At 44.9% G+C, this 25,967-nt stretch overlaps 1 protein-coding gene and 1 long non-coding RNA gene across 7 annotated transcripts in view; one reads left to right on the forward strand and one right to left on the reverse strand.

The window, feature by feature from the left end:
• Positions 1–8,188, forward strand: part of LOC129692182 (uncharacterized) — an 81,687-nt gene extending 73,499 nt beyond the window's left edge. Inside the window, exon 6 of the long non-coding RNA XR_008722654.1 lies at positions 8,112–8,188. This is a non-coding gene — a long non-coding RNA (uncharacterized LOC129692182). The remainder of the gene's footprint in view (positions 1–8,111) is intronic.
• Itpr1 (inositol 1,4,5-trisphosphate receptor type 1) overlaps positions 1–25,967 on the reverse strand; it is a 206,640-nt gene that overhangs the window by 17,028 nt on the left and 163,645 nt on the right. For 4 of the 6 annotated variants that reach the window (XM_055628416.1, XM_055628418.1, XM_055628419.1 and 1 more), the window contains 7 exons: positions 25,374–25,549; positions 20,506–20,670; positions 15,573–15,768; positions 13,924–14,043; positions 12,730–12,869; positions 12,099–12,264; positions 8,193–8,353 (listed from right to left, as the gene is read on the reverse strand). In XM_055628416.1, the coding sequence (XP_055484391.1) occupies positions 8,193–8,353; positions 12,099–12,264; positions 12,730–12,869; positions 13,924–14,043; positions 15,573–15,768; positions 20,506–20,670; positions 25,374–25,549 (1,124 nt within the window). The remainder of the gene's footprint in view (positions 1–8,192; positions 8,354–12,098; positions 12,265–12,729; positions 12,870–13,923; positions 14,044–15,572; positions 15,769–20,505; positions 20,671–25,373; positions 25,550–25,967) is intronic. The other 2 variants (XM_055628420.1, XM_055628415.1) reach the window with 1 other exon arrangement.

Consider the following 25,967-nt stretch of genomic DNA (forward strand, 5'->3'; position numbering starts at 1 on the left):
CATGTGCAAACACACACACACACACCAGCTAATACCTGTTTCACGTACCATGGTATTCTTCCAACTGGGTTTCCAGAGCAGACGACTCAAGACAAGCTTTGATCAGGGTCACTGCTTTGTAGATACTCCGAGAGCAGGCTAGGAATGTACTACCACTATTCCTACCCACAGGCTTCCAAGGAGCTGGAGCTGACCCAGAACTGCTTTGCAGGGATAATGCTACCTCTGAAGAAGAATGCATGCCAGAGCTCACCTACAGATAGCTCACCTCAGATACAGGCTTTCTAGACGCCTCTACCTTCTCCAAATCGGCTACTCTAATCTTTACAAGCCTGATCACACAGGTCTCCCCTGATAGTACTTTGAAAGTTATTTCATGGACGTTTAGAGCTATCAAGGACACTCCTACTTTTTCTTCTTTATAGAACAGAACTAAAGGGAAGGTCTACGATGGTGACAACCCCGAGTCCTGTCCACCTTTAAAGACCTCTCTGTATCCAAGTCCTTCCCCATGTTCCTTACAGACATTCACTGTAAAAAGATAGATCTTAAAAAAAAAAATTTTTTTTTTCAGGGCATGCATGTGATAAAGACAGTCCATTTCAGGATATTTTCCAGGTTGAGGTTTATACCTCTTTACAGATTTTTTTTTTTTTTTTTTTTTTTTACTTTATTAGATCTGTCTTGTTGGGTGATGTGTGTGTGGACATATTTATTACAGGTATGTAAGCATCAACCCCCTGGGTGGTGAAACACATTCTCTTTGGCTGTCTAACCTTTGCTGGAACAACCCTAGCACTCTGCAGCCCCATTCCCCACGCTCTCAGCAATTCGGATACATTAGGGCAGATGACGGTTCTGCTCCACTTTCGGTCAGAACCCATACAAACTGGGCAAAATCCAGAGCATGCTGTAGCTCATGCAGAACTCTAGAACGGATGCCGAGTGCTTCCCAGCACCAGAAAGGTGTCCATGAAATGCACAGGAAAGAGGGGTGGCTCCAGCCCCTCCGCACCAGAGGACAGACCGTGTTAGGAAGTGAGGTGGGGAAACTTAAGCTCAGCAAGTCCTTTGTGCAGCTGCCACCAACAGGAACCCAAGCTCAAGCACATCGGGTGGGGCCAGGGCCCGGCTGGCTTGCTGGCTGGCTGGGATGCGCATTGAATGGTGCTGACACACAGTTTCCAGCCACTGAGAAGGCAGTGCCAAATCCCTCTCCACTTCTCTTTCACTCTGATATTCTTGAACTTGGCCATGGTGTCAGCTAACTCCAGGAGGCATTCTGGGAACTGTATTTAGAGGGCAGCACAGGCTGTCTCCTCACTTAAGACCAATGCATATAGCCTCCTAGGTTAGGCACAAAGCTGTTGCTATGACACTGAGGCTACCGAAACACTGATATCGCTGCCCCAGAATTTATCAAGACACTCCCTTCCTCTTAGCATCCTCCCTTGATTTCCAGAATCAAAGTCCAAACCCCTTACTGTATGCCTGAATGGAGCAATGGGGTGTCAATGTCACGTTACCAATCCCAGACAAAGCAGAGTTTGTGAAAACTCAGGCAGGACAGGTCAGGGTGGAGTTGGCTGCATGCTCTGCCAGGCTCAGCTCTGGCTCCCTCAGTTACTTACTGTACTCTACATGGCTAGCAGGGGCTCCAGTATTCAGGCATTCTAATTCTAATTTCCTTAAGGGAGTCTCTTCCTAATGACTATGACATTTCATATGCATTTCCTTATGCTGGGCAGCTTTCTACACAGACATCCAGGGCCTTGATTTATCCAGCTATGGTCCACAAAAACTCTCCATTTCCAGCTCTTGGACCATCCTTGGCAGAGGCTACTATAGGTGCACTGAAAAGCCCTCCCCCCCCCCCCTCCGCAGACTACAGAGCACCACACTCTCTCAGGTCAAGCAAAGTGCAAGACTTGGGCCAGTTCTGCTTTACAGCAGAAGGGAGTGATGCACAGGCAGAGGCAGTACTCACTTCCCCTTCTCATCTTTTAACCTTGCTAACAGTTGCCTTCTGATTGTTTACTTCCTGTGTCTCTTACGGACTACAGACAAACAAGCTACCGCCAGCTCTCCTACTGCTTTCCAGTTATCTCACTGAGGTTCTTCGGAGACCTTTTGTGCTGCATAGTTTGCTAATACAATTTATTTGCTTGAACAGACTTTTTCAGGAAACAAAAGATTCTCACCTCGCTTTTTTGATACAAATTGCATTAGGCTTTTAAGGAAAGCATTTTCCAAGAATGCAAAGCTACGAGGGCCCCTCCCCTGCTGGGCAGAATCACTCCACTACCTGAGAGGGGATTAGCTGAGAGTCCACAGCTGTGAGAAAGATTCAGCATGGGGCTTAAGGGATGCCAGATCAGACATTCTCTTGTTTAATTGTCACTGAGTGAAGCTCCGGAGTGTGAGTCACCTTGGGTGTGGAAGCTGCTCTGCCTGCTGGTTCTGAGGGCACCTCTACCCTCGTCTTTAGACTCCTCTCTCTCCCACCAGATCTGGCCACCAAGGAATACTCTTCCATGTCTCTCATGGGGTAGAGGTGTTCACCACACATTCCAGACAAACTCTTTACAGGAGCTGTGTCCTCTCTGCCCCACCTCCTGTCTCATCTATACTAGAGGTAGTCAGTCACCTGGGAATCGTGCTGGCTGTCCACAGCTTGGAGAATTAAACACCATCTAACCACAAAGCCCTAGGCCTGCTCATTTATGCATTAGCCAGCCAGCACTACCTAGGAGATCCTCTTTCAGGCTCTCCTCCCTACCCTCATGGGGCCTTTTCTGCCTCTTTTAAAAGTGATTAATTTCATACGCTGGGGAGCCGAGGCAGCCAGATAGATGAGAAGGGCTGCAAGCTCCTGACCCGGAGGGTCGTGTGCAGGCGTACATACAATCCCACTTGCAAGTGGACTTTGTGGGCTGGGGCAACCTGAGGCTGAATTGTTGGTCCAGCGGCTCCGGTACAGCTGTGTGACCCTGCAGAGGCTGCTTTACCTGTCTGAGCTTTAGGTTCCCGTTGGTGAACTGTCTACATCCTGCTGGCTGTAGGGTGTACAAGATGCTGCATCCACAATGTGATCTCATACAAGTGGATCAGTGATAACCTAGGTCAGGCAATGGTTATCCAATCAGCCGTGCTCTTGCCATGGCAGAGCAGAGTAAGGCATGGCATCCTTCCAGCAGCACTGGTGTACTCCAGCCTTTCAGGTCACCTGGGGAAACATTCTCCACAGCCACTTCTAGGCCCTGGGTGACCATGCTATCACGGAGGAGAGAAGCACTTAGAACAGCCCAGGATGTTCTATCCAGGCCCCCTAGTTTCTATGGAGTTTACTCAGAAACACTTCCGGAAAAACAAAGCAAAACAAAAAACTAAGACTGAGGTGGAATTTCAAGATACATACCTGGAACTATGTTTAGTTAGCAAAACAAATCCTTTTTTATTTTTTTTAATGCACTCTTCCTTTTAATGTTTCTTGTGCTTCAAACACTTAAGAATTTAGGCTTCTACCTTGAATACAGCAGAAAAACAAGGTACTGTGTTTTTTGGGGAATCATATATTTTATCTCTTACCCGTAGCACCCCCATTTATGTAGTATTTAAATTGGTCCCCCTAGGCAGATAATTCAGAGTGGGTTCCTACCCAATAGCATCGCCTTTCAACTTATCATTTATAGATATGAACAAGTCTTCAGTTCAGTGGGAACCAACCAAAACCACTGCTGTAAAAATAATATAAAAGGGCATGTATGTGACCATGGAAATGCATATATAGATGAAGACTAAGGCTATCACCATGAATAGAGTTCCTATGCAAAAAGGCAACCTCATTCATTCATTCATTCATTCATTCATCCATTCATCCATTCATTCATTCCGAGCTGCCAGGGGCTATGTGAGGTCACTGTGCAGTCACAGCTTGCCTGGGGACCGAGGTGATGAAAGTGACATCATTTCTATATATTAAGCTGTATATGGATCAGGGCCCGGGAACAGAAGAAAGTAAACTTCTCCAGGCCTTTAGTCACAGCACCACTCACCATCAGGGGCTGTAACCAAGGGTCAGGTGAACCAAGAGTAAACCCAGGACTCAGTCCCAGAACTCTGAGCTCATTCTCTGAATCAACAGAAGCCCCAGTGACACTGGAGAAAGGGGAAGACACTGGAATTTTTCCACACAGGATGCTGTTAAAATCTGGATGGCTTGGTGACCAAGAGCCAGCAGCTAATGTACCTTCCCCAGGAATGGAACTAGGAGGAAACTCCTGGCAGCCCTTCCTTCTGTCACCCTGTAGCCCTCTGTTTGCTAGTTGCTGTGCTTAGGCCTACCTACCAGCTGTTGCCCTCCACACCCTGCTGCCACCCTCCCGGTCTTATCTGTCTAGCTCCAGATGGGTGTGGGAGGTAGCATCAACTCGAATTTATATACCAGATGCTCAATGGGTTAGTGATGTCCTATGACTTGCAGGAGATTACATGCCTATGAAGGGACAGAGCTGACACTCAAATCAGGATCTTCTGTTCCCATGCCCATCCCTGGATAGGGATGGGTCTCATGGGAATAGCACTAATGAAACAAGAGAGGAAATGGCCAAGAGATGAGGATGTATGTCATGTTATGCTTAAGTGAAATTTAATTTGTGGGTGAAAGGCTGGGAATTTCTCAAATGCAAGACAGAGTTTCCTTCTTTTCCCACGAGGGATAGCGAGAAATGTGCAAATGTTCTTGACAGAGAGGAAAGGCCTTGACTGTAGGCCCTTTCTTGAATGAAGTAGGAAAGGTGATACAGATGATCTAGTGTGCCTGTCTCATGGCATGTTTTGAGAAAAGGTCTCATGTATTCCTGGCTGGCCTCAAACTCTTGCAATCTTGTGTCCACATCCTGAGTGCTTGGACTGTAGGCGTGAGACAACACAGACATGGCTGTCATGTTTTTATACAGGTTGGCCGTTACCAAAGAAGGAAGTGTGTCTTTGAGATGTGAATGGAGGCAAAGGGGTCCTAGGCTCAGGCAACTGCCCTCCTATCTATCCAAGCTCATTCATGGCTAGGCAACTCACTTTCTCCCTAAGTCACATTCTACCAACCAGATGCTGGCTTTGGGAGATGAGGCCCATTTTCTAGGCCAGATGCCTCTGCCTGAAAGGTGCTGTCCTTAAAGTACTGGAAAGTTCTTTTACCCTCTGAATGGCCACCCAAGGCTTTCCACTTGGTCTCGTGCATGGCCTTTAGTAGACGTTACTGAACATGTCCTCTAGAAGCTCTGGAATCTTAACTGACAGGCTAATGGAGAGTGGTAGAAGATTTAAACGTCATATTCCCCAATCAGGCAAACCCTGTCCTTCCTGAGGACCACAGACCAGAAAGCCTTTTTCAAAGATTCTTTCAAAGACATGAAGTGTATAGGAGAGGATGAACATGGGCAGACCTTACCTTCCATCTCTGACCACAGCCCCCTTTCTGTCCTTCCCCCTGCAGTAAGAGCAGTGTCCAAGGCTTGTCCTGTCAGCCTTGTTTCCTACCCAGAAATCAGTGAGTAGGAAAGGTTTGTGAGGTCTCCTGACCACAGCAGCTTCCACGTGGCTTGAGCCCATGGGGTCACAACACAGGCATGTGACCTGCTCCACTGAAGTGCTGAGGACCTAGGAGATTGGCACCCCTGCGTGGTGAAGCTGAACCCTCTCAGACCCTGTCCTGAATTAGCTGTGGCTAATTCTCCATGTCAGGGATTCATGTGGCACCAAGTTGAAAAGCTACCACAAACAGCACTGGCAGAGGGCTCTGCCTTTCGGCTTGTGGCTCTAATGCTCTGCTGTGCCATATTTCAGAGCACAAAACATCTGGCTCCCCAGCAGTGATGACTTTCAGAGTTAAGAACTCTTTGATGCCCTGGCACCTTATACAATCAGAGAATGGTATAGACAGAAAGCATGTGCCAAGGTCGGAGCACAGAATGCAGAGGACTCTGACCAGGCGGTAAGCAGGCAAGCAGTCACTCTGCTCTTAATCCCAGTCAAGTGACTGCTCACAAGACTTTAGTCAGTCTCCACGACTGAGACAAAAGCCCCAAAGGGCACCAGACTTTTCTGTGACCGTAACATAAGGTGATTAACAGAAAGCCTCACAATCAGCCCCATAGAGATTTAAAGATAGGACACAGCCAGACACTTCATCGAGGAGAAAAGTCCAGATGACCACACACGCAGGTGGCTCAGTTTGTGGCAGTGTGCAGGCGGATAAAACATGGGCTTATTTGCCAGTCTCAACCACTGGAGGAAGAGAACCAGAGGACTGATGTCTCTTTAGTGTCCTGACCGGGTGGGAACAGGCTGTGGCTCTTTCGGCCCCTTACCTCCTCACATGCAGAGTCTGCTCCCATCTGACCAGGTCTCATCAGTACCCTGCCTGCTGCTGCCTTAACCCCTTCTAAGCTAGGTGTGGGCAGCCACTGACCCCAGCTTTAGTTTCATCTGCATCTATCCTGAAGTGCCGCCCAAAGACTCATGTGGTAAATAGGCTTGGCCTTCAACTGCAGTATCAAATCATTGAGAGGTGACTGTATTATGAGCATGGCCTTAATCAATGGATTAATCAAAAAATCAGTTTATAATCTTGATAGTGTCCTTTGAAGGGCAGAAACTTCCAGAAGTAGAGCCTAGTTGGAGGAAGCAGGTCACTGGGAATTTCACTGTATGCTTTGGTTCATCTCTGTCTCTCTCTCCTTCCTTCCCTCTCTCTCTCTCTTTCTCTGCACCCAGCCTTTCCCCTCCATGTGTGTGTGCTTGTATGTAATCACTTGGAGGCTGAAGGTTGCCACTGGGTGTTGTCATAGCTCTGTCAACTTTGGCACAGGCTAGGGTCACCTGAGAAGGAAGTCTTGATTAAGGAACTGCTCAGCTCCAGCTGGCCTATGGACATGTCTTTGAGACATTTCTTGGACTGCTAATATATATAGGAACTCAGCTCAGCAAGCACTTTGCCCACTGAGCCGTGTCCCCAGTCTTTGGGCTGTACCTGCCTAAGTCAGTGTATTTTGTGATTTTTTGGCTAGATGCTTACCACTCAAAGGGTAATTCACAGACTTGTATTGTTAGCACCCCAGGAAGGCTAGAGGGAGGGTTAAATCCTGGCAGTTACTGCTGAGTCAGAACTGAAATTATAACCATATCCCCAGAAGATTTCTGAGTGCATTAAAATTTGGGAAGACATGGATTACAACCTGTGGTGGTTGATACTGGCTGTCACCCTGATGGGATCTAAGATCACCTAGGAGACAGACCTCTGTGAGGAGGGTTTCTAGACTTGGTTAACTGATGTGGGAAGACCGACGACCCAACTGTGGACTATTCTGTGGGCTGGGATCCTGCACTGAGGAAAAATGAGAAAGCAAGCAGAGTAGTAGCATTCATGACTGTGGGCACTATGCGACCAGTTGCTGCACACTGCTGCCCTCATGTCCTCTCCGCCATAATGGAGTGTAAGCTGAAATAACTCTTTCCTCCCTGAAGCTGCTTCTTTTCAGGTCACAGATATGAGTAGGATAACTAATACAGACCCCAAGGATGGGGACTCTAAGAGGATGTGTAACTGGTGACCTCTAAAAGCCCCGCTAGAGAAAAGTGGTCTAAAAACCCTACAGTAGCCACCTCTCTGTGCCTTGCAGGGACACAGAAATACAGATTAACCTGAGGTTCAGCCTCTTTTCCCTCATATGATCCCTTCTAGATAATTAGCAGAGGACCTCCCAGAAGACCAGGCTGTGCCCAGACAAACAAGTCATGCTGAAAACTATACTGAAAACATATCATTAGGTGTGCAGGACACCTGTAATAGACCCAACCCCTAAAAACATGTGGATTATCAAGAAGAGAGGCAGACCGACAGAGATACTGAGCTGGGAGGTGGAGTTTGAGGGTGGTTAGGACTCTCAGCCCCAGTTGTCAGACAGCCCTGAGTTGGTTTTCTCCCAAGTCTCAGCATCCCTTCCTTGGTGACAGGCAGACAGTGGTTGGCTCCGGGTGAACCTTGGGGAGCACAGGTGCACAGAACCCTGAGATCTTGGTCAACTGGATTTTGGTATGTGGCTCCTCTACAGGTGCCAGAAATACGCTCTGAGGAAAGAAGACAGAGCAGTGTCTGCCGTGGCTGCCCTGCTCTAGAGCATCTTTTTACTCACCCTAATCATCTCTGCCACATAGCTCTCTGGTCCAGTGTATTCCGTGGAGTCCTTCACTTTCACCAGCACAATGAAACACAGGTAGTGCCACATGTTGTGTTCCTCCTTGATGTGCTCTTCAAAGGTGACAGTCTTGTTGTCAAACTTGTCTCTTTCCAAGCCTAAACAAGAGACAGAACATCCCACAGTCCAGCTGAGCAGCCATGGTACAGGAAAGCCAATACAGCTAGTTGTCTTGATTTATCTGCATGCAGAGTTGGAGTGTTTGGGCCTTGAAACACACTTTCATCATGATTGGAGGCCACAGACTGTGAGTCCGACTCACCAGGGTTTATTTTATTTTTATGTTTTGTTTTGAAACAGGGTCTCATGTAGCCCAGGCCGGTCCTGGCTCTCTCCTGCTTCAAACCCTCAGGTGCTGGATTTACAGACAGGCAATACCATGTGCAGATCCCAGATGGGTCTGAAAACCCTGCTACTTGCTAATGAACAGTGAGGTGCTTTGGTTGCCTCAGGGGTACATGGGAGATCGGTGAATTTACACTTCCTTTTCTCAGGCAAATGCCAAAATGCAGACACGACAAAAAGAACTTTAAACCAATTTCAGATGCTGGTTGGTAACTATATTTTATAGAGGCTTGTGCTAGCCATATGAAATTAGAGTTGAATAAATAAATATATTTCATGCCATTAGTGGGATTTGGATTCCTTATGTTAAAAAAAGGGATCACAAATATAGACCATAAGGGAGATGATATAGACACTGTAAAACTGAATTAGAATTAGAAATAGCCATAAAACTAGTATACATGAAACTAGAGAAACAGATGTACATATGTGTGGATCCATTTCCATGTGTCTCCACACACGAACAAAGGCATACATGTATACTAGGTCATAAATCTATAGCATAGAACTGGAGCAGTGGCTGCCAGTAGGAATGAGCACTTAGACACCAGCTACTAAATGCCCATTTCACTATGAACAACTTAGCGCATTTGAAGAAATGACTGACTGTATAGGCTGGGTGAGGGAAGGTGAAAGTCTGAGACCAGAAATTCTTTTTTTTTTCCCCTTTCATTCTTTTTTTTAATTTTGTTTTTTTTAACTTTAAAAAAATTCTTTATTAATTACACTTTATTCACTTTGTATCCCCCCTGTGGTTCCCTCCCTCCTCCCAATCCCTCCCTTCTTCCACCCTCTGCATGCATGCCCCTCCCCAAGTCCACTGATAGGGGAGGTGAATTCTTAAGCAGCCAGAAAAATATGAAAAGAACAAAAAAATTATAACATGACAGTACATAGAAGCCAGCCTGAAGAGTTCTCCTTGGCCAAATCCAGGGAAACTGAGCATCAAAATGGAGTCAGTACAATGGCACATACTTCTAATCAACCTAGTTGGGAGGGTGAGGCAGGAGGATCACAAGTTCAAGTGCAACCTAGGCTACCTCAAAGTTAAGATGCTATCTCAAAATTAATGAACTGAATAGATAGTAATGGAAAACAAATTCTTGAAGCAAGAGTCATCAGTGAATACTAAAGCTGGGGCTGAAAGTTCAATATGAGGAACATTAGGGTTAGTTACAACATTTCTAAGCATTCTGCCATACAGTCACTTTATGACAGAGGAAACATACCAATTATGTCCTTGTCCAAGTGATCAAACTGAGTATCAACAGTTTTAAGAAGAACTGACTTAATGTGCTCCCAACTGAGAAGGGTAGAAAAGCATGTCTTTGATACTCATATAAAAAATGCATCAGCTCAGCTCTACCACAAAGGAGCTTTAGAGAGACTCAAATTGAGGGACGCCCTATAAAGCAAGAGCCTTTGCAAGAGCCACAGACATCCTCAGGAATGTCTGTGGAGTTAAGGGTCTGCAGGCAGGATGCTACGCAGCCTGGGACTTGCAAAGGGCACTGCTAGAGTGAAGGGTGAGGTTTTCAGTAAGACAGATAGGCTGATAGCTTTGTCTTCATTTTAATTTCCCAATTTCAGTAACTTTACTGCAGCATTTAAGAGAAGGTTCTCGTCATCAGCAAATACATTCTGAAATGTTGCAGAACCAAAGGGCACTGTGTCAGCCGTTGACACTGAAATGGCTCAGAAATACTGTGTGTGAGTGTGTGTGCATGTATATATATGAACAAAGCAAAGCAAAGCCAGGAATAAAATTGGGGGACTCTTAAGAGCAGGGAGAGAAATCTTTGTACTAGTTTTACGACTTTTCTATAACTAAAATTATGCCAAAGTAAAAAGCTTAAAAAAAATAGCTTTTAAAGAGGCTAAAAATTAAAGAATTTAAATGTTTAAAAGAAAAACGTTCACTTTTTAAGGATATATATCAGGAAGGAATTCATATATTTAGTAACCATATTATGAATAATCCTGAATGATTACTCAGCTTCCAGATTCCCACGTGATTAGTTTGAATTTACATATATTTTCCTATAGTTATACTTTTAGTGACATTTTTGGTACCCGATGAACCTGTTTTTATGTTTTGAGACAGGGTCTCATATAGCAAAGGCTGGCCTTGAACCCATGATCCTCCTGGCTCAGCCTCCTCCCGAGTGCTGGAATTACTGGTGTGAATACTTGTTTTTTGCAGCAGCTCCCTACTTAGCCTGCAGCGTGACTGGGGCTATGCCAGGACCTTATCTAAGTCCTGACTCCTGATTCTCAAGGTGATACAGGGAAGTACATGGAAACACCACCCACTTTCCAGGTAGGTAAAATGGTTCGGGGAGTGTAAATGATTGAATACAGGGGCATGGCCATCAGCAGCTGAGGTCGGGCCAGAAGCCAGGTTTGATGCACCAAGTCTAAGAGACCTTTTTGTTTCTTTCCTTTAAAAAATAGATCTATCTATCTATCTATCTATCTATCTATTTTTGGGGACAGGGTCTTACTATGCATCCCTGGCTGTGTTGGAATGCGCTCTGAAGACCAGGTTGTCCTCAAACTTACAGAGATTTGACTGCCTCTCCTTTCTGAGTGTTAGGATTAAAATATAATTACACTATCAAACTCATGGCATATATATATATATATATGCGTGTATGTGTGTGAATGTATGTATATAGTATGTGTGTGTGTATATATATATATATATATATATGTATATATATATATGATAATGAGTCCATTAGTGTTGCTTGTATGTATGTGCATCTGAGTTCAGGTGCCCATGGAGACCAGAGTTGTTGGATCTCCCGAAGCTGAAGTTCCAGGTTGGTGTGAGTCACTGTCTGATGTGGGTGCTGGGAGTTGAATTCGGGTTATGTGCAAGAGCAGTGCGTGTTTTTAACCTCTGAGCCATCTCTCCAGCCCTCTTCCTACTCTTTTCTCTAAGACAGTATTTTCCTAGGTAGCCCCGGTTGACATGAAAGTTGGAATGAGGACAAGCTGGCATTGAACTCCCAGCAATCATGCTGCCTGGCTTCGCAAGTGTTATGATACAGAGGGGTGCCACCGTGCCCAGCTCTAAATGGTATTCTTCCACTGAAGCCTGGTCCTGCCAGTAGAGACGACATTCTCAGGCCAAAGCAGGATGACAGCTCTCCTTCCTAGTTGACTTAGAACTGGACTATGGACTCTCAGGATGCCCAGACACAGGAAGAATGTGAGATACGTTTGTCTTAAATGTGTGGCCACACTTTTACTCTCCAGAACTTAAGGCCAACTGGCATCTACTGCACAGAATTTATCAGCTTTCCAGATACTTCCCAGCAGAGAAAAAGGCCAAACAGAATCCCGCTGTTTGCCAAGGGAGGGCAGGGATGGGACAGAACAAAGTGAGTGTTCCAGCCCAGAGCCTGTTATGTACCTACTCTATCACCACGTGTCCATGTGCTCGGCCACGCTAGCCAGTGGCTTGCTTGCCCAAGTGGGGCAGATACTCACCACAGATGAAGCACGTGGTTTTTAAGATCTCTTCCTTCTTCTGCTTCTCACTCCTCAGGTCAGCAAATGTGTCGATGATGACCCCAAAAATCAGGTTCAGGACGATGATGATGACCATGAAGAAGAACAGGAGGTCATAGATCACCCTCGCAGCAAACAGAGGTTCCTGTAAGATGAGAGATGTCAGGCACTGCCCTCACTGCACTTTGCTCTGCAGAGCTCAGAGCCCAGCTGAGCTGGACAGTTGTCCATTTGGGCAGGAATGACACTGGGCATCGGACTCTAACACCCCTGGCTAAGTCTCTGTTTAATCCCCGAGTCTATACTGTGAATTCTCCAGTTGCCAGGAGAACACAACAGGGAAGCTTCTCTAAGGATGCTGGGGAGGGCAGACCTAATGTTAAAGCTGACCTGTGCCAAGGGAATAGGAAAACCCAGAGTTGTCCTGGGGTGTTCACAAGCCTTAGTGGGTGCACGGGGGAGGGGCACTGACTGGCTTCTGCACAACGGCTTGTCACACTCCCAGCTCATCCTCCACACTGACAGTTTACACTCAGCACCACCACAGTGCACCCCCGCCGCCCACCCCCACGCACCCCTATGCCCTTTCCTTCCCTTGGGATCCGTTTACCTCTTTGGATGGCTTCCTGAGCACATCTCCTACGCCTCCCCCACTTCGCAGCCCGTGACTCAGAACAGTGACGATGCACATGAGCAGCGTCTCACACGTGTGCTCCTTGTCCTGTTCCGTTTCTTCTGCAGGGAGCAGCTCTGTGAGCAAGGCGAGTCAGAACACAGTTAAGCCGGGTTGGGGGGCGGGGAGAGAAGAGATACTGTGATTCTACAATGATGGTGCTCAAATGCTATCTCTCCAGCTGGCAGGCCCAACAAATAAATCCAAAGAAGAGTCATATGTGTGCTATCAGGAGTCGAACAGTACTGTTCCCATTTCTAATCCCTGCAGGCTTCTCAAACCACATCAGTATGTCCTTCCTCTACGGAGCTTCAAATATCCCCGTTGCTATACTGTAGACCTACCTGCAAACACAATAGTCTTTGGATCTGCCAGGTTCCCAAATGGGCGTGCTCAGAGGACAGAAGCACTGCTGGCTCTTAGAGCAGGGCCATGGCATCCATGGCTTTACCTTAGAGGCTCTTTATCCCACTTTGCAGCCTGCCTCTTCACTGGGTAAAACACCAATCTCTCTCTTATCCTTTTGTTTTCATTTATTTTGTATAACCAGACACTGAACCCAGGCAGGGCCTCACAGGGGCTAGGCAAGTGCAGCACCCTGCTGCGGCATCTTCCGGGGTCCATTAACGTTTCGCCAGCTTGACACAGATCCAGCGGGACCAGTCCTTTCCTGGAATCACCTCTAGCTGCTTTCCTTGCACATGGCTGTTCTCTCTCTGAAGGAGTTTTACCAGTAGGCCTTTAGAACACCTTCCTCTCCTTTGCCTAAGAGTCCTCTGTCTGAGTTGCAGCGCCTTTTCCTCAGTACTCTCCTGGCTGCCTATCTTCTAGATGGCATCCTTACCGAAGCAACATTTGGTTTGGTGATCACTCATTCAACTGCCTCCCTTCCTGCTCCACTGAGATCTCCCATGGAGCCACAAGGGCCCTGTCCACAGTGGGCACTCAAATATTGGCTGACTGAAGTCAGCAGCTTGCTTCTTCACATGTGGCTTCCTTTTCTGTGCACACCCCCACCCCCGCCACTTCCAGCTTTTCCCTTTCATTGCTGGCCTTAGTCCTGAGCAGTCCTTTAATCTGCTTCCCATACCACCTGCCTCACCTACGTTGCTGAAGGACTGTGATATTCACCTGGGGCTGGTGGCCATGTGGTCCTACCTTCCTTGGGTGCAGGAGAAGTGCAATTCTCCCCCGTCTCCACCCTGCACACATCAGAGTACAGGAAATCGTTTGCCAAACTCTCGCCAGTTTCTGGGAGAGAGAAGGGAGTTTTGTGATGAACAATCTGGCAGCATATGGTTAAAATGTTTGAAGTCCCCAGTTCACGGCTGATTAAACAATCCTTTACATAAATAACACCCTCCAATCTTGCATATAAATTCAAAGCACAGATGCAATTTACACTTTTATTTGGTGAGCTGGATGGGAAAAAAGCCAGAAATGTCAAGTTTCTGTGGGCTTCCTAACAGTATCACAGTTAAATAGCACCTCTCCGACTTTAAAGACAAACAGCTGAGACTCTAAGAGAAATACTAGTGGGTACACAGATTCCAGCAAGATCTGGATCATGTCGGCGCATGAAGCAACCTGGGCAAGAACGGAAGCCCAAGGCCCAGGCTCGCCAAATCCAGAACATGAAGGTAGCTAGTATTAAGTGCCACTGGGTGACAACTGAAGGCTGAAGTTCTATATCAAGATGCACAATTGGGGGAGAAGGCAATAGGTGCACAGTAGGTCTAGTTTGTCCCCAGCACGCAGTCAGCCTGACTACCTTTAACCAAGTGCTTTTCACTAAGTACTGGCAGCTACTCTGAGAAAGAAGACTTCGGCATCATCTAAATATTGATCACTGTTTATCATTTACAAATAGGAAATCATGTCTAGTTTTGTTATATACAGGAACTCGTTGTAAAATTTGATTTTTTTTTTTTTTAAATAGAGCCTTAGGGACAGCCACTGCTAGCAATGTGTGGGTCTGTCCACATTAAATATACAGAGAGTCAACTGTATGTAATCCTAGTATGTGGGTGGTAGAGGAAGCAAGATAAGGAGCTCGAAGGCATCTTTGGCTACAAGGTAAGTTCCAGCCCGAGCTGTATGATGTGCGCTGTCTCATAAAACTCCAAACACAAAACTAAAGGTATGATCTCACTACTATTATTTTGTGTTTTCTCATGCTATCAGAGTTTGTCCATAAAGGTTTATAAAGATTCACCCTATGTGTGGGGTACTCTACCCCACAGACGAGGGCCATAGTCTGGTGAAATGCCTTGTTATATTTGTATTGCTTGCAACTTCACACTGCAGTGAACATTTTCCTAGATAAGGCAGCTTTTACACGCACTCAGCAGGTTTTCCCCAGAAGTAGGTTCACTAAGTCAAGGGGACACTTTCACTGTATCTCTAGTCAAAATGCTATGTGAAAAGGTTGTGCTGGCTGAAAATATGGCATTAGTACGTTATTTTGTCTTTTGTGTTTTTGAGACCTTGCATGTAGCCTAGGCTGGCCCCCAATTTGCACCAATCTCAGCTGCCTGAGAGTTGGGATGAGAGTATGTGCAAGCACACGTGGTTCCAGTGAATAAATTCAACGAATGGGGTAGGAACTGGCCCTTACAACACAGTATTCAGCATCACCCTTTGAATAACATGAGAATGACCTATATTCATACTTCATACTCTGGCGTTAGAGAGCTATTTGCCTGCTAATGTCATGTCTTTCCTCTAGTCTGGTTATAATCATGTTAACATTAAAAAAGACGAGAAGATCCCAAACCCACCTGGAACAGCTGTTTCATTGGGCAACCTGTCTACTTCCAAGATAAAGTCATCCTTGAAGAACAGATAACCCACTATTGAGAACAGGTAAACCAAGATCAGAGCCAGGACCGCTGTCAAGATGATGGACCGTCCATTGCGGGTGACACTTTTAATGACATTAAGCAGCGTCTCTTCTCTGTACACTAAGTCAAAAAGCTTCAAAAAAAGGACAAGATGATAGAACAACAATTTAGGTGTTTAGGTTTATATCAGCATCATTTTCTCTCTTGGAAATTCAGAATCATTCTATGATTTCAACACGTAATATGTTGGCTGTCTTCACAGTGAGAACCGAGATGGTAAAAATGAGGAAAAATTAACATAGAAGAGGGGGTGGCAATCAGTACTAACTTCGGACAGCACACAAAACAGGTTAGAGGTTCTAGAAACAGAAATAGGAGTTTCAGAGAGCAAAGTGGGGTGGTGGTGGAGTAATGAGGGTCTTGGTATTCATCCATTTAGAATCTAATTTCTGAGCTTCTTCAAAGAGCCAGCTACTCTAGTACCTGCCTCCAGGAAGGCCAGGCAAGTCACAAGGAAGCCATAATGGTTCTCAACCTGTGGGCCACAACATCTTTGACAAATTTCTGTCTCCAACAATACTGCATTATGATTCATAACAGCAGCAAAATTACAGTTATGAGGTGGCAACAAAAAAAAAATTTATGGTTGGGGGGTCACTACAACATGAGGAACTGCATTAAAGAGTAGAAGCATTAGGAAGGTTGAGAACTACTTAGCTAGTGCAAACTACCAGATCTCTGGGCTGCTGAGGCCCATACCTTAGCTTAGCTATGGACAGTTAATGGGATCTTGGGCTTTGTTCTGTCCCCAGCTCCTAGCCTCAGTTTCCTCATTTGTAGACTTGAAGATGGAGAGTTAATATGAAGAATAAGCAAGCATTTATATGTCCAGTGCTTAGCATACAGGCATACTTATGTGTTATGCAAGTACAGTAACTGGTAATCACCAACTTCCTGATGAAGAGTCTGGAGCAAAGCCATATAGTATGGTTGCACGGATGTCCACAGTGTAGACATACCAGGAAGCTGAAGCCCTTAACCTCCTCCCCTAGTATAGGCAAGACCCCTGAAGGTCACACTGGGTTCATAGGTTAAACCTAACCCCTAACCAAGGGACATGCTCTTGGCAGGAAGTTGGCTTCATGAGGAAGGCAGGATCCTTGAAGGTCCATGTGGGCATTAGAAGATGATGATTTCCATGAAGTACAGGCAACCATTTGGCTGGGAAGGAACTAGAAAAGAGCTCTGGGATAACTCTTGGAATTAGAAACTTCCATTGTTATTTTTTAAAGATGGCGGTCTTCCTATGCTGCCCATGCTGGCAGCAAACTTTTAATCCTCCTGCCTCAGCTTCTTCATCATCTAGTATTATAGGTACATGCTGCCAGACATGGCTGAGGCTTTTTTTTTTCTTAATTAATGTAGCCTTTATCCCCATGTCTAGACAGCTCTGGACGGCTTGGTCTTTGCTGTGGCTTTGGGTAACTGCACAGTGAAGTTAGTCATGGGGAAAGCAGCTGGGCTCTGCACTCTGCTTTGATTTCCAGTAAGATGCCGACTGAGCCTCTGTGGACCTCCATCTCCTCATTTGTAAAATGAGTGGACAGAAGTGGCTGATCTCTCAGTGTCTTCCAGCTTAGAATTTTATATCTGAGGTCATTTTCTGGTCAATTAGTTTTCTCCATGCCTAACTCCAATATGTGTCCTGAAGCTAGTTCCCTACAGGGTACTGGGCCAAGTAGGAACCGTAAAAGGAAGCAAGGAAGTGGCATTTAATCCACAAAAGAGAGTAAAAGACTGTGTTGCTGTTAATGTGGTTAAATATTGTCTAGCAACTCAGTCTGAAGTACTGAGCACAGGTACTGAGCACAATGAACAAAGGGTACTCAGGTTCTGTGGGCAAGAGCCACAGAGAGTCAACAGATCAAACCAGGGAAGACTCTCTCATGCTTTTTTTAATTTTTAATTTTAAACAATAAAAACATATTATTCATTAAAGAGTATTCTGATTAAAAAAATTTGACCCATGTTCAAAGCAGAAAACTGGGAAAACACAGACTACAAAGAAAAAAAAAAAGAACTCAAATAATTCCATTCTATCATCCACACGTTACTCCTTTTAAGATATGTAAAGTATAAATATTAGTTTTAAAAATACTGTAATATTGACATATAAGCACTCCCAGACAACACTTAGGAAGACTTCACATCAAAAATGATCTCCCAGTATCACATGGAAAAACATACACTTATCATGGCTGGTGTCATGTTTTGATTAGTCAAGACGCTTTCAATTGCGTTATCAGAACTGCTTCTGCAGTGACAGTTTCTGTATATGTCTACACACTCCTGTCTACTTAAAGCGTTCTAACTTCCAGACACAGAGACCTACAATTCCTATTGTCAAAGAAAAGTCCTGCCCATTGCCATTTGAGCATGCTGTATCAATTTATATTTACTACAGAAATAATTTATGCCCATTGTGTTCCCATGGCCACCAGACCAGGAATTATTATGCCTCTTAACCTTTCCTCAGGTGACAGGCTAGACTCAGAAACTGTGGGCGTTTTAATGAGCTTGTCTGGGTTGGGCACTTAGGGATGAGCCTGTGTCCATGTTTAGTGACCATCTGGAGTACTCATTCTGTCACCTGCTGTTTATGAACTTTGTACATTTCCATCTCTGTTAATATTTTCTTAAGAATACAACTAGAATGCAGGTATGACGCCAGGTCCAGACACTCTCTGGGGGCCGTCGCACTTTAATTAGGCCAAGGGATCACTGTCCCTTCCTTCTTTCCTCCTGGATTGCTGAAGCTGAGGGAGCTCTAACCAACTAGGGGCCTCTAGATCTTTCTAATGAAGCACTCTCCCCCTTTCTCTCTCTCTCTATTTCTTTTTCTCTCTCTTTCCTTGCTTTCTTTGTGGGATAATTTGAACAGCTTCAATATTGTGTTTTGGATTCTCATTAAACACATTTAGTATTTCTTTGGACAAGAAAAAGAGGCCATAGGCAAGCCAGGGCACAGAACCCCCCTAGAAGTACAAAGAGAAGCATTCACCCTGATCTAGACTGACTCCATTGTGCTTCTGTGATAGTTTTGAAAGCACAGATATGAACTACAGTATGAAATACAGGTTTCACAGAGGCACAGGCTCTTCCATTTTCTCAGACGAATGAGGTTTGGGTTTGGAGGATCAACTGATTGTGATTCAGGATATTGCCTCATAGTTCTCAGCTATAAAGGGAGACATCATCTACCTCAAGAAGGGTGAGAGTGTGGTCAAGAAGCATGCACTTGCAAAGAGTTAGTCTTGTTGATGGTGAGGCTATGAGGTAAGGAATGTGTGTCTCACCCCACTCTGTCTCTTGCACTTAGGAAGGGGCCTTGGATGGCTCCACAAAGGACTGAAAAAAAAAAAGGGCTGAAAATGGAAAGAGAGAGAGAGAACACTCAAGATCAACAGGAGGGAGACAAGTAAGGAAAGCCACACTCCATCAGGAAGACATGGCATGGGTCAGTGGGGATTCTCCTGTCTCTTGGGAGAGACCCCCATAAGCAGGGACAAAAGACCTCTGCCACTCTACCCATGGAGGACAGTTGGCTGGACTGGTGAATACAGGTCTCCTTGACTCACAGGTTGGACCTGGGATGTTCTTGAACAACATAGAAAGCTTCCAGAATAGACACAGGGCTCTAAAGATTTCTGATGTAGAATGACCAAAATAGGACACATAATGGCACTCACAAGTATATCCTGCTACCTGTTTGCCTAAAACCTCAAAGTATCGCCAGACAGATTTTGAAACTAGAGACAATAATCCATTCTGTTTAGTCTGCCAACATCAACCACTAATGGAATGAGCTAACCCTGGTGAATTCTTTATAATATTTTGTATAAGAGCAAGAATAGAGGATGACAAACATAAGAACAGCGAACCATCATGTGACTATGCTTATCTAAGATGCTGACAGGAACAGGTGCATATGATCCACACAGTACCCATGAGAAAAACATATTCTTCTCAACTTATAAGTGAGGAAACTGAGGCAGGGACAAAAGTAAGCAGCTCAGAAAACACATACATAGTACTTCTTTAAAGGGCTTTCCACATCCGCCCTTTTCCAAATCCCTTTCTTTTCCTTTCCTCTCCCCCATCTATCTCTTTCCTTCTTTCTTTCCTTCTTCTGAGGCCTTGGGCATTTTTGATCTTCATATTTTTATATTTCTTATGTTTTTTTGATAACAGTTTATGTTTCTTGCCATGTTATATAGGCACAATGAACTTTCTTATCTCCAACTTTATAGATCTAAGTTTCCTTTGGCCACAGGACAGAAAATCATTATTTGGTTTATAACTTAATCTGCTCCCAAGAAAGGAACAGGCCCAACTCACCAATTGTCAAGTCTTAACCACCTGGCTCCATGGGAACAAAATTACTTTTACCTAGCAAGCTCATTGCTGTGCATCTTGAGGCTCTGCAAGTTGCTCCTACATTGGTCCATATATGTTCGCATTGAGAAACAGATCCCAGGGCACTGTAGATGATAGTGTCAAACATATCCCTCTTGGCAAGTGTTGCCCAAGTAAGAGAAATAGACACACGTACAGGAAACATCGTAACCACAAGGCCACCTTTTCCATGAATGGGAAATATAGATGTGCCACACACAGGACACAATAAGATTATGCACTCTCAGGTTCCCAGGAGCTGCCCTGTTTTCCTCTCAGATCCTCTCAAGACCAGATGCATTTGGGGCTTGACATTATAGGACCAGGCACACTAGCTGCCATTAGAAGATGGGGGTCTGTGATAAGAGATGACACAGTCCTCCATGTGTGAAATTTGTGAACACCTGTTACTCACCAGCAAACTATAGAAGAACTCATGTACGAAGAGGCCCATGGCACAGATCAGCAGATACAGCAAATGGTAGAGGAACTCAACATCCAGAACCATGGCTCGGTAGCCTCTGGTGAATGTCCCACAGTTGCCCACAAAGCTCATCAGAAATATGATTTTATTGCAGACCTGAGAACAGACGGCAGCAGGAAGAGTCAGATAGCGCAGACCACGCTCAACTGTGCGTGAGAACCTGAGGGGGCCCCCAGCACCGAGTACCCACCAAGCCCTGACAGAACTGTTCTATGCTCCAAGTCATCCCATTACTTTGCTTTTCAGGCATAATAAAAACTACACGGTAGTCAAATAATTTCATATGCACTAGTAATCAAGCACTACTTGTGTATGGCAAAAACAAAATTAACACATACTGAAATTCTGATTTTCGAAATGAACTATTTCTAACGTTCTTATATGAGTCAGGCAAGCAAATGCAGAAGTCACCTCTATCCAAGAACTCTGTAATCACAGCGTGATTAAAGCTAGTTATCTAAGCTGGCTCCATTTCATACACTACCACAGAGGCAGAACTTAATGAGAAGTGGACAGTTTTCATCTTTCTTTGCTTCTATAGTCACAAAGTAAGATGAACATTTTCTTGAGAAACAAAAAAAGGTTTTTCCAGGATGAGCTCCTTCTCCTGTACTTCTTTATGGGGATGACTTCTGATCTTCCCACAGGGATCCATCTGTTTCAAGAACCAGCTCTTGGGGTCTAGAAGCAGCTCATCCTGGCCAATCACAATACTCTTTTCTTCTGGGTATAATGATTGTTCAAGGATAGTCACTTGACCAAATAAGCCAATGAAACCCAGGAGGCATTTCCCTGGGATTATAGCAAAAGACAATTTTTTTTTCTACTTACCTTGAACCTGAAGGAATATGAATGGGGGCTCCTGGCCTCTGTTTACCATACCATAGCTCATGAACCACAATAGTACAGAGGACACAGAGCAAAACAGAGGGACATAAGAACCGGGCAACTGCCTAAACCCCCAAGTTCAGCTATACCTGAAGCCAGGCTCTTGAGATCTGTGACAAGAGGAACCCATTCATTTTCCCCTCTGCTTCAGCTAGCATGGGTTTCCTGACACTTACTGTTGAAGGGGTCCTGACTTATCTACTGAATAATACATTTGTATTTAGATGGAAACCCCGTGCCTGGAAGACTATCTCTATTACCAGGAAGACAGAAAAGCTGGAGGGAAAGCTCTTTGAACGCACTAGGGAAAACCACCTTCCGCTATTCTAGCTCCCTTGGCACCGGGAGCACAGAAATCCTGCCAGCTAATCTGTAGGCCGGTGTAAGTGAGCTCCCTGATGATCAGATAGGTGAGGACACCAGCACAGACAGACAACCTCCAGCTTTCTCCAGCAGGCTCAACATACAACAGGCTAGGTTTCCCCTGAGTTCTAACCCTGTAGGAAGAGTCCTTCACAGGGAAGCAAAACATGGCTGCCTCTGGATGGAGTTTTAGAGAGGGGTTTGGAGAAATACTAGTAAAACAGTTGACATCACAGATCCAAGTTTTAATAATTGGAACAGGCCAACAGTCCACTTCAGCCCACTCGCTCTTCTCTTTAACACTCACTGATTCCCCAGCAAGTATCGCCTGTTCACATACTCAGGCCATTGCCGCTACTCCATACTGACTCTGCTTGACCAGCTTTTGATCTAGCTTCCTGCTCTGTCTCCAAGGGATCCTGCCAGTATGCATCACATCTTCAGGTATGCTTGTGAGCGCATCTATCCCAGCTTCCTCCAGCACAAGACTCATCACCTTGTCCTAATCCTAGCCCCAGTACTCTACCTTTGGTTCCACCCTTGCCTCCTCCTCCAGCCTTCTGTCTCTTCGGTTACTCTTCTCCCATACACACCAGGTGGCATCTCTTGCTAAAATCAACATCAACCAAACAAAATGCTCTACATGGCTATTTATGATAGCTGTTCTGCCATCCACAGTTGATGTACTGTAAATGGTAACTAATTGTCTAACTTGAGTCTTCCTTGCACATAGTTTGTGTTAAAGATGTGTTGTCAGTGGAATGATCAAAGAACAGGGCTAAAAGAACTAGACAGTTTATAATCTCTGAGATACCAAGAGTCTTTTCTTTCCATCTAGCTGTCCTGTCCATCTGTCCATCATCTGACCATCCTATAGTCCCCCTCAAACAACTTCTCACTGCATGCGGCACCTACACCACCCTCTTTAGAACTGTCTCTCTTTGCCATTGTGCCCATGGATTTATAAATATCAAATATGAATGGCATGTCTTGTCACCTCAAACATTATAAGTGAACAATGTGAATGTATTTTTCACCCTAAAAACTTGGTTGCTGCATTATTTAATTTTAGATGGTGGTCATGTCAAACTCTTTCCCCAGTCATCCATGACTGGAAATTTGTAATTAAGTTTGTATTTTTTTTAGGCTATGGAGATGGCTCAGTTTGTTTAAAGCTTGTCCTATGCAAGACTGAATTTGACCCCCAGAACCCATGTTAATTAAAAAAAACAAAACAAAACAAAACAATGCTTGTGTGGTGGTGTGTGTTTGTTATCTCGGTGCTGGGGAGCCAGAGACAGGCAGGTTCCTTGGTGCTTGCTGGCTGGCCAGCCAGCCTAACCAACTCTGAAAGCCTTAAGCCAGTGAAAGCCCCTGTCTCAAATAAGAAGGTGGATGGCTCCCAAGGAATGACACTAACCTTGACATCTGGCCCCCAAACACACTGACAAAACACATGTACACACATGAACCCCACTCTCAGACCCAGGTGGTTTGAATGAGAATAGGCCCCCAGGCTCAGATGCTGGAACACTTGGCTCCCCAGTTGGCAGACAGAAAGATTAGGAAGTGTGTCACAGGGTGGGGGGCTGGAGTGGGGAAGATCTTAAGTTTCAAGAGGCTAGTTTGCTCTCTCTGCGTCCTGCTTGGGGATCCAGATGTCAGCTCTCAGCTGTTGTTGCTGCCATGCCTTTGCTCCCCATCAATGGACTCTAGCCCTCTGAAAAGTCAAGCCCAATTAAAGGCTTTATTAACTGCCTTGATTATGGTGTTTTGTCATAGCAACAGAAAAGCAACTAATGCACAAAATAAATCTATCCCTCTCACTGCCCATCTGATCAAGACAAGACTTCCTTTGCTTGAAGACAAGGACCTTGCCATACTTTGTCAAGGTTATGGCTCTTCCTTTTTGTCTACCCCATGGTGTTCTTCCTTCACCACTGAAACACCTGCATCTTGTTTCTTATGTCTACACTCTGACTCAGCCTTACCACACCTGATCAAAGGCACTGCCAGAGCCCCACAGGCCTCCCGCCTACAGCACCTCCCACCCAGTCTACATGACATGGATGAATGAATTTTCTAGAATGCCTTTGCACAAATCATCTTGGTTTAAAACACTGCAAGCATCGCTTACCAAGGTGAGCAGAATCTCTCAGCATTTATTCTGTATAAAATCATTTCCAGCTAACCCATCTACAATACTACAGGCTAAAGCATTTGGGAAGAATGACTATGTAGGTTCCCTTTCTCAGATGCATAATCATTCTTTAGGTCTTTGACAAGTCTTGCAGTTACAACACTTTTAATTGTGTTGAACCCAGTACTTCCTATATGGATTTTGTCATTAAACTCCACCTAACATATCCTACCATTGAAAAATGTTTTAGAAATAAATGTGGGCCTGGAAGGATTTATCCTAGAGTTCGGTGTCCCAGGATTAGTCCCCACTCCAAACACAGGTCTCTTGTCTGTTGTTCCACTTAGGCCTATGAAGCCTAAAATAAGCAAAATGCTTTTTTGAGTCTTGTACTTCCTGGTCTCACCTTTTCTATTCTTTAAGGGACAGCTTCATAGGGTATGGTGGCAGATACCTGCAGTTTTATCACACTGGAAGGCTGAGGCAGGAAGATCATGAGTTTGAGGCCAGCATGGACTACACAGTCAATTTAAGATCAGCCTGGGATACATAGAAAGATCAAGACTAATCTGGGCTACACAGCAAGACGATTTCAAAACCAAAACCAAAATCAAATCAACAAAACTCACAATTTCAACCCTGCTGCCTTTCTCTGAGCTTATCTTGCCAGAATCCTTGCTGCTTTTGCCATCTGAATACCCAGACACGATTATGTATTACTTTTATTCCTCTATGACACTTCCATTTTTGTACAGCCACCTCAGTTTTTTTTTACATGCTTAGAATAGAAACCCAAACCAAAGAAAGGTACTTTGAGAATCCCATGATACCTTTCATGTCTGAATTTTCTCTTTTCCTCTACCAAGAGCCCTATGCCACCTAGAGCCTTCCATCAGCCATCTCCATTGGCAACGACCCTTGGCATCCCTTCAACTATAGTGACAGCATTCCCATGTGTTCCATTGACATCTAAATAGCAATCCCTTGCAACTTGCTCTGTCTGTTTATGAACAGTCCCTCTAACCTCTCCCCTCTTTCCTATGGGAGCCCTTTGAGAACTGAGTGCTATGTTAATATTTGATCATTTGATTTACTGGCTAAAAACCTATGTTCCAAACAAACCTTTGACCAGACTGGCCAAACTAACTTAAACTTCCCCAGCCATTACCATTCCTATCTAGGTCCTAAGAGGGATACTCCCAAGCAAAGGGCCTGTGAGGCCCAAACGATGCCTTGGGAGACCGGCAGATTCAATTTGCCTTGCAGGGGTCAAAGGAAAATGTAGATATAACAGCTTTTTTTTTTTTTTCCTGGATTGAAAACACAGGCCAAGATGCTAGAAACCAAATGGAAAGCATTCCTATTTATTCACAAACAAGAACTGTGCTATAAAGAGAATCATACTTACATTGAAAGCTCCCAGCAGAAACAGTGTGGGTTGTAACCCAACTGAAAATATCAGCCGTAGGATTGTGGAAGCAATTAAGGCCCGGATGCCGTGGGGCTTGGGCAGAGCAATGACAATTGCCAGAGAGATGAGCATGGCTGTCCACAGGAGGCCTGACCAGTGTGGTTCTAGTGTTCCTGGAAAGACAAAACAGAGTTCTTTGGAATTTGTGTTTTCACAGCATCTAGATAACAGACTGAGGTAAGTCTAACAAAATTTTCTTCAGTCACCTCTTTGGACTATGTTGTTCTGATCTTCACTTCAAATTCTCAAAGTTTCAATGTTTTTAGACTTCCAAGCCATCATTCATGTTTCTCGTGCCTGCCAAATTTTCTAGTCTTCCTGTGTACCTTGGGTTTAGCTGAGACATTACCATTTTTGGTAAGTCATCGCTACTTACAAAGAGCTTGCAAAAGGTTTCCTCCTTTGCTATGTCATCATACTTCCTGGTTATTCCCATAGGGCCTGCCTGGTATGCTAGGGAAGCACCCTACCCACTGAGCTACATTTCCTTCCTTCCTTCCTTCCTTCCTTCCTTCCTTCCTTCCTTCCTTC

This window comes from Psammomys obesus, unplaced genomic scaffold (genome assembly GCF_907164565.1).
Source record: "Psammomys obesus unplaced genomic scaffold, mPsaObe1.curated_primary_1811, whole genome shotgun sequence".
Lineage (NCBI taxonomy): Eukaryota > Metazoa > Chordata > Mammalia > Rodentia > Muridae > Psammomys > Psammomys obesus.